The sequence below is a fragment of the Cryptotermes secundus genome, unplaced genomic scaffold, assembly GCF_002891405.2.
Source record: "Cryptotermes secundus unplaced genomic scaffold, Csec_1.0 scaffold1651, whole genome shotgun sequence".
NCBI classification, from domain to species: Eukaryota; Metazoa; Arthropoda; class Insecta; order Blattodea; family Kalotermitidae; genus Cryptotermes; species Cryptotermes secundus.
The window spans coordinates 810,343-823,449 of record NW_019743001.1 but is presented as its reverse complement, the minus strand read 5'-3'; the positions used below and the strand labels follow the sequence as shown (position 1 = coordinate 823,449).

Below are 13,107 nucleotides of genomic sequence, written 5' to 3'. Positions count from 1 at the left end.
GCTTCCTTTTCCCCTGCCAGTTCTTTTTGCAGCAGATGTTCAATTTCTCTCATTTTACATCCGGGATCGGTACAGTGGACCATATACGGCCTAAATACCAAGGGACCCAGTCTCACCCAGCCATAAGAATGTTTCCCAGCATTTAATAGAACCCGAAGGTTCATTACCGTGTTCACAAGAGCCCTCCACTGGCCGCTGTCCCGAACAAGATGAACCCATTCCATACCACCCCATCCTATCACTGTAAGATCCATTTTAATATTATCCACCAACCTACATCTTCATCTTCCTGGTAGTCTCTTTCCTTCTGGCTCTCCCACCAATATCCTACATGAATTCCTCTTCTTCACAGTTCGTGCTACATGTCCTACCCATCTCAACCTCCTTGACTTGATCATTCTAATTATACTTGGAGAAGAGTACAAGTTATGAAGTTCCTCATTATGCAGTTTTCTCCAACCTCCTGTCAATTCATCTCCGATTACCTACACAGAAAGTTTTTTTTTTTCTAGTTAATAATTTAAAATAGGCCTTAACCATGTCCAAATTCAACTGCCGAGCAGTTGGATACAGCTCGCATCGCGTGTAATTGATATAGCCTGTCAGAGGTACCATGTTCGATTTTGGCTTGGTAGAGGCTATCCTGAAATTTCGTTGTTTGCCGCGTGCTCTCCAGTATAATCGCCCCTCCCCCCCTGGTCTACTTCCTCTGACTTCCCAACTCAAAGTACGTTTCATTTGTCATGACATTCGACACTCCATATGACCAGCATTAGGCATGCAGAACAATAACAGAATGAGCTTGCTGACTACAGGCTACGGAGTTTTTTATACTATATTGTCACGTGTAAGGGGTTGGCGTGACTAACAATAATGGGTTGTAGATCTGATGATTGGGTTTATTGGCACTTCTTTACAATTACAGTTGATTGTAACAGCTCACACATTGAATTCCTTCAGAACGACGTCTCTTACGAATATCTCACTAATCTCCGACTGATCTCTACTGCTACTCTGATCTCTCCACTCCCTGAATTCACGAATCCACTGCCTTCTATATCCTCCACGAGACCCTCATAGAAGACACCACGTTGAACAGTTCGTCTGTTTTCCTGATGGTTGTCACGGGAGTCTTGTGTCTAGCAGCTTGTTACCCGGTAACGACTCGTTCGCAGTTATACGTTGTAACCGAGATGTGATTTATGAGCCGTTGCTCAACAACGGACGTATGACTCTGGCTCCACTATTCCAGCTTTCAGGCGTCACGTCATAATATCACATCTCATCTATAATATAACACAGGCAACAGCCGGTAGAAACGAATTGTGCTTCTCTTAGGTCACTCAACCCCCTTTTCAGTTTGATCCTTTGGCTCTTCGTGTGATGGTAAGGTCTGCCGGAGATCGTAGCTGACCGCATTTCTAAACGTACTGCCAAGATTATGAATACTTGTCACTGAACTTCCTCCACCACCCTCAATACGCTATCATGGCATGGTACATAGGCACAGGGGTAACTGTACTATTCACTCTCTGTGGTTAGGGGTCCGCGTTTGGTGCGTGCGTTCCCCGAGTCACGTGACAGTGATAATTTAGTGTGTTAATTTGAGGTACACCACAGATCCCACATGGTCTGCCCCGGGATTGAACCCAGACCTTTGCGGTGAGAAGCTTGTTGTACTGTGGCAGATAAGCAAGTTGAAATACTGCGCTTCCAGGGGGTCTCTGTACTGGATGACACGCAGTATGAAGGCGGTCTTACGGCAGGGCCGTGCTGAAGAGAAGACAAGTGTGGAAAGATTGCTCGAATTTGGAGTAGCCTGTCAATTCCAGTTTCATTGCGCTTATCGATGCTGATTACTGTTAACTGAGAAGAAATATGCAACCTCAGGAGTGATTAAGTGTACACTTCAGGATATTGCATAACGAAGGACTAATATAGGCCATCTCTTGCCGTTACGGGAGATGAAATGAAGAAGGTTGCAGTAGAATGAGACATCTTCTGTAGTCTAGTGGTCAGAGTTCCTGGCTACAGATCCAGAGGTCCCGGGTTAGATTCCCGGCGCTACTAGATTTTCTGAGAAGTAGTGGGTGTAGAACGGGTTCCACTCTGCCTCGTGAGGATAATCGTGGAGCTCCGGTCTAGAAAACCGAGATTAACGGCCTTGGTGATCCGTTGTGCTGACCACGCGACGTCCTCTATCAGCAAAAGTTGGCACTAACTTCGCCGACAAGCGTCGGTCGCTCGGTCGGTATAGTTCAGACTACAGGCCACGGAGTTTTGCAGTGATATGGACATGAAACTCTTGGCAGTTAAGAAGTGTGTGCAGAATTTTGATATTAACCCCTTGCAAAGCGGTCATTTTGAAATCTTCCTTTGTTGCGCCATGTTTTTCGACTACCTCAAGGGATACACTTATGAATGAGGTTCGCTTGTGTCAGTCTCACCCAGCGATGAATGATTTCAGAATTGTTTTGCTTTAGTTCTGAGTTGATTAGGTAAGCCACTACTAGTATCTTCAATTTTTCGGCGTCATTGTTTCAAGTGACAGACTTACAACCGTTTCTTTTTCTCCGATCAAGTCTCGTGCACTGTATGTTGCAAGAATGTTCTTACGAATTCCACATCGGAAAAAGCTTAGCTTTCTTTATCCAGCGAGTGACTAACAACAGCTTGTCCTCAGTGCTGACGAATTATCACTGGATTGTTTTCTGAGGACATTCTGTTATGACTCAGGCTCTATTTTTAGAACTGCCCCTACTTTTTCTCTTCTCGGATCACAGACACAGTTTTTGTACCTTTTTATATGCTTAGAATTGTGACATCTGTCAGCGTCATATTCTTTCAAAAGAGTCTTACTTTCACTACGAATTGAACACGAAGCTTTCCTATTCATAGACACACTCGCCTGTCCACTTCTATTGAAGAATTCCGCATTCAGAATTCGCTTTAATAAAGACATTATGCAAGGAATTTTCGTTTAATTTATTAGTTTCTTTTCGTTAGTTGTACGTAACCCAAAGCAACTAAAATTGAAAGACGTTCTCCCTACTTACACCTAAACAGTACACGCCAAAGACCATAACTCGTGAAGGAATTCCATGGTTTTAGTCCACAAGCGAACTATACCGATCGAGCCACCGGCGGTTGTCGGCGAAGTTAGTGCCAACTTTGGTGGATGGAGGGTGTTACGTGGTCAGCGCAATGGATCCTCACACCCGTCAATCTCGGTTTTCTAGACCGGAGCCGCTATTTCCTTTCTTCAGTTATCCTCACGAGGCTGCGTGGACCCCGTTCCAGAACCACTACTTCTCAGAAAATATTATAGCGCCGGGAATCGAACCAGGTACCTCTGGATCTGTAACCAGGAACTCAGACCACTACACAACGTAATTCGTAAACACCTTCCAAATGTTACGTTTCTGCCACAGTTCTACTCAAAAGCTAACTAAAGTAAATTTTGTTACGTCAACAAGGCATTTTGGAAAAGCCTTGGCACCTGCTACAGTGAGCATGAAATATTACAGTAGGCAAATTTGACTTAGGATATGCAGGGAAATAGAGACGTTGGAACCTTCGGGATTCCTATATCTCGTTCCCACAAGATCCGGCTGCTCTTATTTAGCGACGCTGTATTAAGTACAGCTGCTACTGAAAACTGCATAATGAGGAGCTTCATAACTTGTACTCTTCTCCAATTGTAATTAGAATGTTCAAGTCAAGGAGCATGAGGTGGGCAGGACGTGTAGCACGAATGGATGAGAAGAGGAGTGCATATAAGATATTGGTGGGAAAGTCAGAAGGAAAGAGACTACTGGGAAGATCAAGACGTAGGTGGGTGAACAATATTAAAAGTGATCTTAGAGAGATAGGATGGAATGATATGGGTTGGATTGATCTGGCTCAGGATGTGAACCAGTGGAGAGCTCTTGTGAACACGGTAATGAATCTTTGGGTTCCATAAAATGCTGGGAAATTCTTGAGTGGCTGCAGAATTGGCGGCACCTCAAGAAGAGCTCAGCTCCAGGAGTAAGTAAGTAAGTAATGCTACTGAAAATACTGTTCGGTACGATGTTATGGCGTGTAGTGGATGATTGTGTCAAGATACCATATACCGTCTCAACCGTCCTTAACTTTTGCAGGCTGTCATGTTTCGTATAACGCACCCTGGTCAGTAATGTCTGCTCCCCCACTCATGACGTCTGTATTCCACCTAACGACTGTGTTTTTGGCCTCGCTCTGTTCGGCTTCTCTTGGCAATAAAGTGAAATGTTATTGCCCATGTACATGCAGGGGTTTCGGACAATGTTAGTGTAGTTGGCTGAGGCACTATGGCCCTGGGGTCGACTCAGCCTCTAGCAGAAATGAGTAAAAGTAAAGTAAGGCTATCCCTGTAACAGGCCGTGGAGGCCCATAAGTTTGTGAGATGTTGAGGTTCCCACATTTTCTAGACATACGGCTCATAGATGGCGGTAAGGTTGTCAGCCTTACGAGCCGCCCGTCCTTTACCCCCAAGAATATTCCTAGTACTCATTTCTGTTAGAGGCTGAGTCGACCTCAGGGTCATAATGCGGCTGGAAGGATTAGGTAAATTGAAAAAAATCCAATGACCTCATCGGGACTTGAACCCGCGACCTTCCGGCTTGTAGCATAGTGCCTCCCCCAACTACGCTACCGCGTCCCCCCCCCCAACAGAAATGAGTACCAAAATTCCTCCCGAGGGTAAAGTGTGGCCGGCGCGTAAGGCTGACGTCCTCACCGCCATCTGTGAGCAGATTGTCAAAAAAATATGAGAGCCTCGACGTCTCACAACCCTATGGGCCTTGACGGCCTGTTACAAGGGTAGCTTTACATTTTACCTCTTTTAATGGTTACTTTTTAGAGAATTAAACAATACATTCTGGGAATAACTTAACCACATACTTCCCTTGCAATACGTATTGCGTATTTTATACAAAACGGACCACACAGAAAACACCGCATTCATCAGTTCTTCTATTGTTGCGTGTACAAGAGTTAAATAGAATGTTGTTTCCTGAGATTTATGACCGAGATATGTGCAAATTCTTAAAATCAAGGTGATTATGCCACTGTATTTCAATTAAAATGTGTACCCCTTACAGCATAGCTGTGGTTTTTGAATGAACGAAAGCTGTAGAGGGGGATGCGGTAATGATGAGGCCGCTCTGCTATTTCCTACCCCCTTCCGACATTATGTCAAATTGCTCTTTTCGTTGTATATATACTAATGTATCCACTCTATATGCAAATTTTTCTCTTGAATCTGCCGTAGGAAGGGTGGATCACATCAGGAACACAAAAAATTCTCCTGTACATGTAAAAGCAGAGAGATACTTAGTGCCGCGTGTGTGATGCAAATGTAGAGAGGACAGTTATTATTCTGGCCTCTGTGTGGGGAATTTGTCATTGGTGTAGAGGGGGTAACCCCCTGGTAACCATACAAGGAAACCTGAGAATTAATAAACTACCATGTTTGCAGGTTTCTCTACTTTACACCGAGCTGGTTTCTATGGCGGTAAAGCTTTTGACTTGCGTTCGTGACGCGTCCGATTATAGCATCGATCAGGCTATTGGCGATCCCGTGATTTTCATGTTTTACTTAGTCTCTCCGGACGAATTCTGGGATAGTACAGCCTCCATCCGCACACACTCATCACCCATTGTCTTCTTTCTTTCTTTCTTTCTTTCTTTCTCTCTCATCGAAGGCTGTATAACAATTGCAGTTGATACAGCATTGTTAACAAGAAGTTCTGAGAAGAACTGATCGCTTACCTTCCTTGATACAACACAGACCGCAATGACAACGACGCGTCCAACAATTCTATTGTTGCATTGTGCTTGTTGCCGCGGTAACGTTTTTACTGTGTCGAGGCTTACCGACGATATGATGATTTTTACAGAGTCGTTGCCTAGCAACGATATTGGTGTACACACAGAGACAGAGACTCATGGGAGGTGCTGCCATGATGTACATACCAATTTTTTTTGCAGATTTGTTCAGTCAGAAGTTGCTACGGAGGGTGCATAGATACATAGACAGCATGGAGTTCGCATAAAACTCCGTGGCCTGTAGTCCGCAAGCGAACTATACCGACCGAGCGACCGCCGCTTGTCGGCGAAGTTAGTGCCAACTTTAGCGGATAGAGGGTGTCGCGTGGTCAGCGCAACGGATCCCCACGGCCGTTAATATCGGTTTTCTAGACCGGAGCCGCTATTTCTTTGAAATATCTCCTCAATTATTCTCACGAGGATGTGTGGGCCCCGTTCCAGACCCACTACTTCTCAGAAAATCTGGTAGCGCCGGGAATCGAAACCCGACCTCCGGATGTGTAGCCAGGAACTCAGACTACTAGATCACAGAAGGAAGCTTTTGCGAATATATTTGGGTATGCTACAACCCCTCATTAATTCTTTGACCCTAATATAAGGATTTAGATTGTCGTTCTACATGTTAGGTTCCCCCCCCCCCTTTTTTTTTCAAATATGAAGCCTGTATAGCCGTTGCTATGCAACGATCGTGAGATGGGCGGTTATACAGACAGGTTTCTGGACAACGGCTTGGTAAACACGTTCCCACTGCAACGGAGGTAACATTGTGTTGCCTACGCGGTCCGTGCCATGAAGTTATGAAGAAAAGAATTGGGGGAACCAAGTCAGTTGATAGTTTGCAGTCATTTGTTTACGGGACTTGAGCACGGAAGCAGAGGAATAATTTTTGTTAGAAGCCCGTACCAGGAAACGTCTAGTGAAGACAGCAGGCTAGGAAAAGTTTAGCAGGTGCTGTGTAAAGTCTGGAGATTGGCGACGGCGCTGTAATTCTTTTTAGTTCCGAGTTTTGTGTGTGAGTGGCCAATACATCGACGCAAGAATCCAAACCCCGTCGATAGTCACGCTCTAACACGTGACAGAATTTTAATAATCTCATGCGTTCTAAATGTGAAGCCTATTTCCACTTTGATTTTCTCTGTCAACATGTCTGGTTTTGTAAGTTTTGAGGTTTTCACGGCGATGACTATGAAGAAAGTCGTCTTCTGGGTTTTGGCTCCGTGTATTCTTCGTTTTGACCGACGTTTCGGAGGAACAGCACTAGCTGTGATGTCTGCATTCACAAGCCATTCACCTGTTCTGAAGATGGAGGCGATACGTTCCTCCGAAACGTAGGTCAAAACGAAGAATACACGGCGCCAAAACCCAGAAGACGACTTTCTTCATGTATGGTTTTGTTTGCTTGTTTTCAGGGCCGAAGGTGCCACAACTCCGAACGAAACCCCGCTCTCTGCCCGCAAAGTCCTTGGAAGCATCGAGCGANTACTTCTCAGAAAATCTGGTAGCGCCGGGAATCGAAACCCGACCTCCGGATGTGTAGCCAGGAACTCAGACTACTAGATCACAGAAGGAAGCTTTTGCGAATATATTTGGGTATGCTACAACCCCTCATTAATTCTTTGACCCTAATATAAGGATTTAGATTGTCGTTCTACATGTTAGGTTCCTCCCCCCCCTTTTTTTTTTCAAATATGAAGCCTGTATAGCCGTTGCTATGCAACGATCGTGAGATGGGCGGTTATACAGACAGGTTTCTGGACAACGGCTTGGTAAACACGTTCCCACTGCAACGGAGGTAACATTGTGTTGCCTACGCGGTCCGTGCCATGAAGTTATGAAGAAAAGAATTGGGGGAACCAAGTCAGTTGATAGTTTGCAGTCATTTGTTTACGGGACTTGAGCACGGAAGCAGAGGAATAATTTTTGTTAGAAGCCCGTACCAGGAAACGTCTAGTGAAGACAGCAGGCTAGGAAAAGTTTAGCAGGTGCTGTGTAAAGTCTGGAGATTGGCGACGGCGCTGTAATTCTTTTTAGTTCCGAGTTTTGTGTGTGAGTGGCCAATACATCGACGCAAGAATCCAAACCCCGTCGATAGTCACGCTCTAACACGTGACAGAATTTTAATAATCTCATGCGTTCTAAATGTGAAGCCTATTTCCACTTTGATTTTCTCTGTCAACATGTCTGGTTTTGTAAGTTTTGAGGTTTTCACGGCGATGACTATGAAGAAAGTCGTCTTCTGGGTTTTGGCTCCGTGTATTCTTCGTTTTGACCGACGTTTCGGAGGAACAGCACTAGCTGTGATGTCTGCATTCACAAGCCATTCACCTGTTCTGAAGATGGAGGCGATACGTTCCTCCGAAACGTAGGTCAAAACGAAGAATACACGGCGCCAAAACCCAGAAGACGACTTTCTTCATGTATGGTTTTGTTTGCTTGTTTTCAGGGCCGAAGGTGCCACAACTCCGAACGAAACCCCGCTCTCTGCCCGCAAAGTCCTTGGAAGCATCGAGCGAGGATTGAGCAGGGTCCGGCATGTGCTGACGCCACGGCGTCGATTTGCTGCCCATGCCGATCGGCCCGCAGTGCTCGGAACCAAGGTAAGATAAGTCGCCGCGTTATTCATATCCAGCAAGGCACGCTGTAGCGTAGTTGGCTGAGGCACTATGCTACAAGCCGGAAGGTCGCGGGTTCGATTCCCGATGATGTAATTGTATTTTTCAATTCACGTAATCCTTCCAACCGCAANGAGGTGCCTTGAAACTGTACTCCTATCATCGTCTGCCACTCTCCGTTCATTTCTACCCTATTCTACCCTGGCTCTCACAAGGTACACTGGAGACTGCCTTAAGATCACACAATAACACTTTTATCAACCTAACATCTAACAGCATGGCGTATATGAGCAAAGAGACTTACTTGTAAGACACATGTAGATCACTGCCGTCATCCACCATCTTGTGGTACACATGTCGACTAGTGCCTCCGGCTGACAACTGAATATTCTGTGTTAGATCATAATCCCAAGTCCCCAGAAATTCCGTAAAGTTTTAATTTGCTAATTCAGCTGTTGACGACAGAGGGTAGGTAACTCCTCCTCAGTGTCCTCAGTTCTCATAGTAATATTCTAATTGATTATTATTGGTGGTTGTGGGCGGACCCCGGGCGTCTCATCGCTGTGTATGCGGTAATATTATGATACTCCAGTGGCCTATTGAGGCAAGCTTCTTGCTACTGCGGTTACACATACTTGCTGATCATCAACATTCTTAACCTATTTGCCTGTCCAGGTGTTGACAGATTACTGTAATAACTGTGAAACGCTTTTCGCAAGCCTCGAACATTTGGGTAATGCCTTACAATCTCCCATCTCAAATTTGAGCCTCTACACCTTCCAGCCGCACTATGGCCCTGGGGTGAACTCAGCCTCTAACAGAAATGAGTACCAGGAATCTTCCTTGGGGGTAAAGGGCGGCCGGCGCGTAAGGCTGACCTCACCGCCATCCACGATCCGATTGTGTAGAAAATATGAGAGCCTCGACGTCTCACAACCCTATGGGTCTTCACGACGTGTTGCAGGGAGAGCTTTAGCTTTTTTACCTTTAATTCTGTGACATAAGCATGGAAATTAATATCGATATAGGTTGGATTTTTATGTGAATATAAGGATGTAAATTGCTGTTTTGCCGTCAGCTTCTCGATCTGCCTCTGTCTGATGAATATAAACGCGAAGGAAGGTTACCGTAATTACAAAAATCATCTCTTTCATTCGTAAGGAAGGGCTGTTGAGCCCAGTTCAGTATCGGCGGAAATGCATATCCAGTCAAACGTAGAACTTCTCAACGCACAAGAAAAAGTGCATAGGCTCACGTCAGAGGATTTGTCACGTTTTCAAATAAATAAACCTGAAAAGAAGTTGTCTGTCAGGCCCATTCGAACGTTAGGTTTATCCCTTTCCGGTACGATGACGGTTTTGGAATTAAAATAAATTGATTCTCATTACGTGGCAGAATATAATGATATAAAATTGTTATAAGTAAATGTTTAATTAATCATTGTTTGTTAAATAATATATTTGTTCCTGTTTCTGCTGTCTATAAAACCGAAATTAACGACCATGGGGATTTTTTTATTGTAGAAAAAATATTGTAAATACAAATATACCTAGGCAATGGCCATCCGGCCTTCTGTAGCACATTCTTATAAATATCATATTCTATAATAGCGGTCACCTAGAGATTCTTAATATGGATCTTAGCTTAAATCTGAGAGTACAGTACAGTATACTCTCAGATTTAAGTTAAGATCTGTATTAAAGATCGCGGGGTTACCGCCATTATAGAATAAGATATTCGTTGCGCTGACCACGCGACACCCTCTCTCCGCTAAAATTTGCACTAACTTCGCCGAAAAGCGGCGGTCGCTCGGTCGGTATAGTTCGCTTGCGGACTAAAACCACGTTTTTTGTTGTTGTTCCTGCTTGAGGCGTTAAACGGCTAGCATTATTTGATGTTCTATATGGTTATCCTATGCAGGAGAAATTTCGCATTGGACCGAATCAACATTTCAAGGAGAACCAGTATTATTTATGAATCAAAACAAGTTAAGATGCCAAATAAAATGTTTTTAGTTTTTCGTTCAAATGGCCATCGTTTTGTTTATTTTTGGTTTAAGCTGAGTACACTTACACCGTTCTCTTGTTGCAGGGTCTGTGTAATGTCTCCACAACTTCCAGCACCAATCCTGAGGAGGTGCTAAGTGAACTGCGTCGCGCCCTTATCAGCAAGGGCATCTCATGCAAACAAAAAGGGTGAGTGAATATCTTTGTTTCTGTGGTTGTCGTCGGCGTGCTGAGATGATAGACAACGCTATTATGATTAAGAACGTGTCTGTACACATTTATAAACATCTCGCCAAATGCTATGATAATAAGGAGACCTTGATCATTCATCTTTCTTCGTCTGATCAGCTTGTGTTGCTATTTTTATTTCGAAATCTCGCTGCATTTATCTCTTATTGTTTTTAATTATTTGTTTCGGACAGTACAATTCAATTATTTCTCATGTATTCATGTTTGTTTCATGCCGAGTCATTTCAAGGTCACTATCTTGGATCATAATACTGTTTCATATGTATCAATTATCGTTTGTTTTTCTGCCGTTATCAACGCCCTACATTTTTCATGCAACGGCTATTCATATTACAGAATATTACATAACGAATGAGAGAGAGAGAACCTTGAATCAGGAAGATGCTGAAAATGGCGAGGGATGGAAATTCTTCGGTAGGAACCTTCCAAAGAGGAAAGTCAACAACACAACGAAATAAGAAGTATATTAACATTATTTATTGTAGCGTTTAGAGCCGTTACTATTCGATGACCGCCAGATAGGCGAATATACCAGAGCCGTTTCTAGGCAACGGCTCGGTGAACACGTTCCCGCAGCAACAAATCGACGTGCAACAGTAGAGGTACTTTTGGAAAGCAGTTCCAATATGCACTGGAAGATCTTTCTCCAAAAGAAATGCGGCCTGAGCGTGAAGCTGACAACTCACCCACATCTCTCGTGGTCTAAAATATATAGATATTTACCTCCACATTCTTATATACTTTCACGGAGTGGTGCTTAGACACAGGGAATATCAAGTATGAATGTTTACCTTTACTACAGATTCCATTGTGCAGCATCATCCTTGAAAATCTGATAGTTGTTTAGCATTTCAAGAAATTTTTTGCTTTTATGGAACTAACGTCCGCCTGTCTTGAGTTAGTCGCTCTGTCAAATCGGGACCACAGTCAAATCAACTGGAATACATTACAATATTATCATCATCATCATCATCATCATTTTCATCATTATCAGCAGCAGCAGTACAATCATCACTATTATTGTGGCGTATAGACCCGTTCCTAGACAGCGACCGCAAACAAACAACGAAACAACATTCGCTGCTAGGGAACGGCTCGGTAAATACTTTCTCGCCACAACGGATACGCATGCAGCAGCCGAGGAACTGTTGGATACTGTGTTTTCTACGCGGTCCGTTCCGAGATGTTATAATCGGCAGGGTTCGGAGTAACGAAGTCAGACCCCCGTGTGGAGGCGGGGTCGAATACCGCCGCCGTGACCCTGCGAGTCGTATGAGGCGACGAGAAGGGAAGTCTCAAATCGGAGACAGTAAAATATGGTCGCGAGTCCCAAGGGACTCGGACCCGAGAAAGACCGCAATGGCAAGGGCCAGCGGCATATGCAAAAGACAGATCCGTCCTCTCGTCAGAGAGGGCTCCCCACAAAAATGAGACCGTAGCTGTCAAACGGTAATAGTTAATATCTGGTCATGAGTCCCAGATGAGGCTCGACACTAAGACTTACTGACTTACTGACCGTCAGTCACAATGTAACTTTGACTTTGACAACGAAGTCAGTGCCCAGTTGAACGTCAGGCTGTGAAGACAGTGTTATTTGGCGTGTGTAATTGAGTGAGAGACTCTCATAGTTACTACGTTAAAAGAGGCCGCTCCATAGCTCAAGCGGTTAGTCGCTGGCTTCCCACCCGGATCTGGTCAAGTGGGATTTGTGGTGGAAAAGTGGCGCTGGGGCAGGTTTTCTCCGAGTACTTCGGTTTCCCCTGCCAATCTTCATTCCACCAATTGCTCCACAATCACCCTCATCTATCATCTGGGGCTGGTACAATAGGCCAGAAGTGGCCGCAGTACAAGGGACTTAGTCCCACCCCACTAGCAATAAAAAATACTATAATAAAATCTGTTGCCAGGAAACGGCTAGTGGAGACAACAGACTGAAAAGGTTTAGCGTTTGCTGTAATGATTTGTAAAGTGAGAGAAATAGCGATAGTGTTATAGTTATAGTTACTGTTATAGTGTTATAGTGTCCAGCATCATATTAATTGTAGCGTTATAGTTATTTGTAGTTGCTACCTCTAAGTGATCAATAAATCCAGTATCCAAAGCAAAACCCCGTCGAGAGCCACACTCATACACGTGACAATATTATGATTTATTGTAAGCATAAATAAACTCGAGACTAATTGCATTTCGTGCCGACTTTCACCTACACGGACGGATTCTCACCCCGCCACAAGTACTATAGTTCTTTGCGGGTGAAGAAGTCGCGAAGGTAAGAACGCCATGGGAAACTGTAGCAGCGATCAGGAACGCAAAGACTTTTTGCTGCTCGCTGGTGAAATGGAGGGGGCCCACCTAAATTCTTCTGTTACCGCAGACAGGTTGCTTTATTT

The 13,107-nt window shown here is 44.3% G+C and overlaps 1 protein-coding gene across 1 annotated transcript in view; it reads left to right on the top strand.

The window, feature by feature from the left end:
- LOC111873684 (maternal embryonic leucine zipper kinase) overlaps nucleotides 1–13,107 on the top strand; it is an 82,824-nt gene that overhangs the window by 43,814 nt on the left and 25,903 nt on the right. Inside the window, exons 11-13 of the mRNA XM_023868611.2 lie at nucleotides 7,260–7,325; nucleotides 8,294–8,447; nucleotides 10,554–10,657. Of these exons, the coding sequence (XP_023724379.1) occupies nucleotides 7,260–7,325; nucleotides 8,294–8,447; nucleotides 10,554–10,657 (324 nt within the window). The remainder of the gene's footprint in view (nucleotides 1–7,259; nucleotides 7,326–8,293; nucleotides 8,448–10,553; nucleotides 10,658–13,107) is intronic.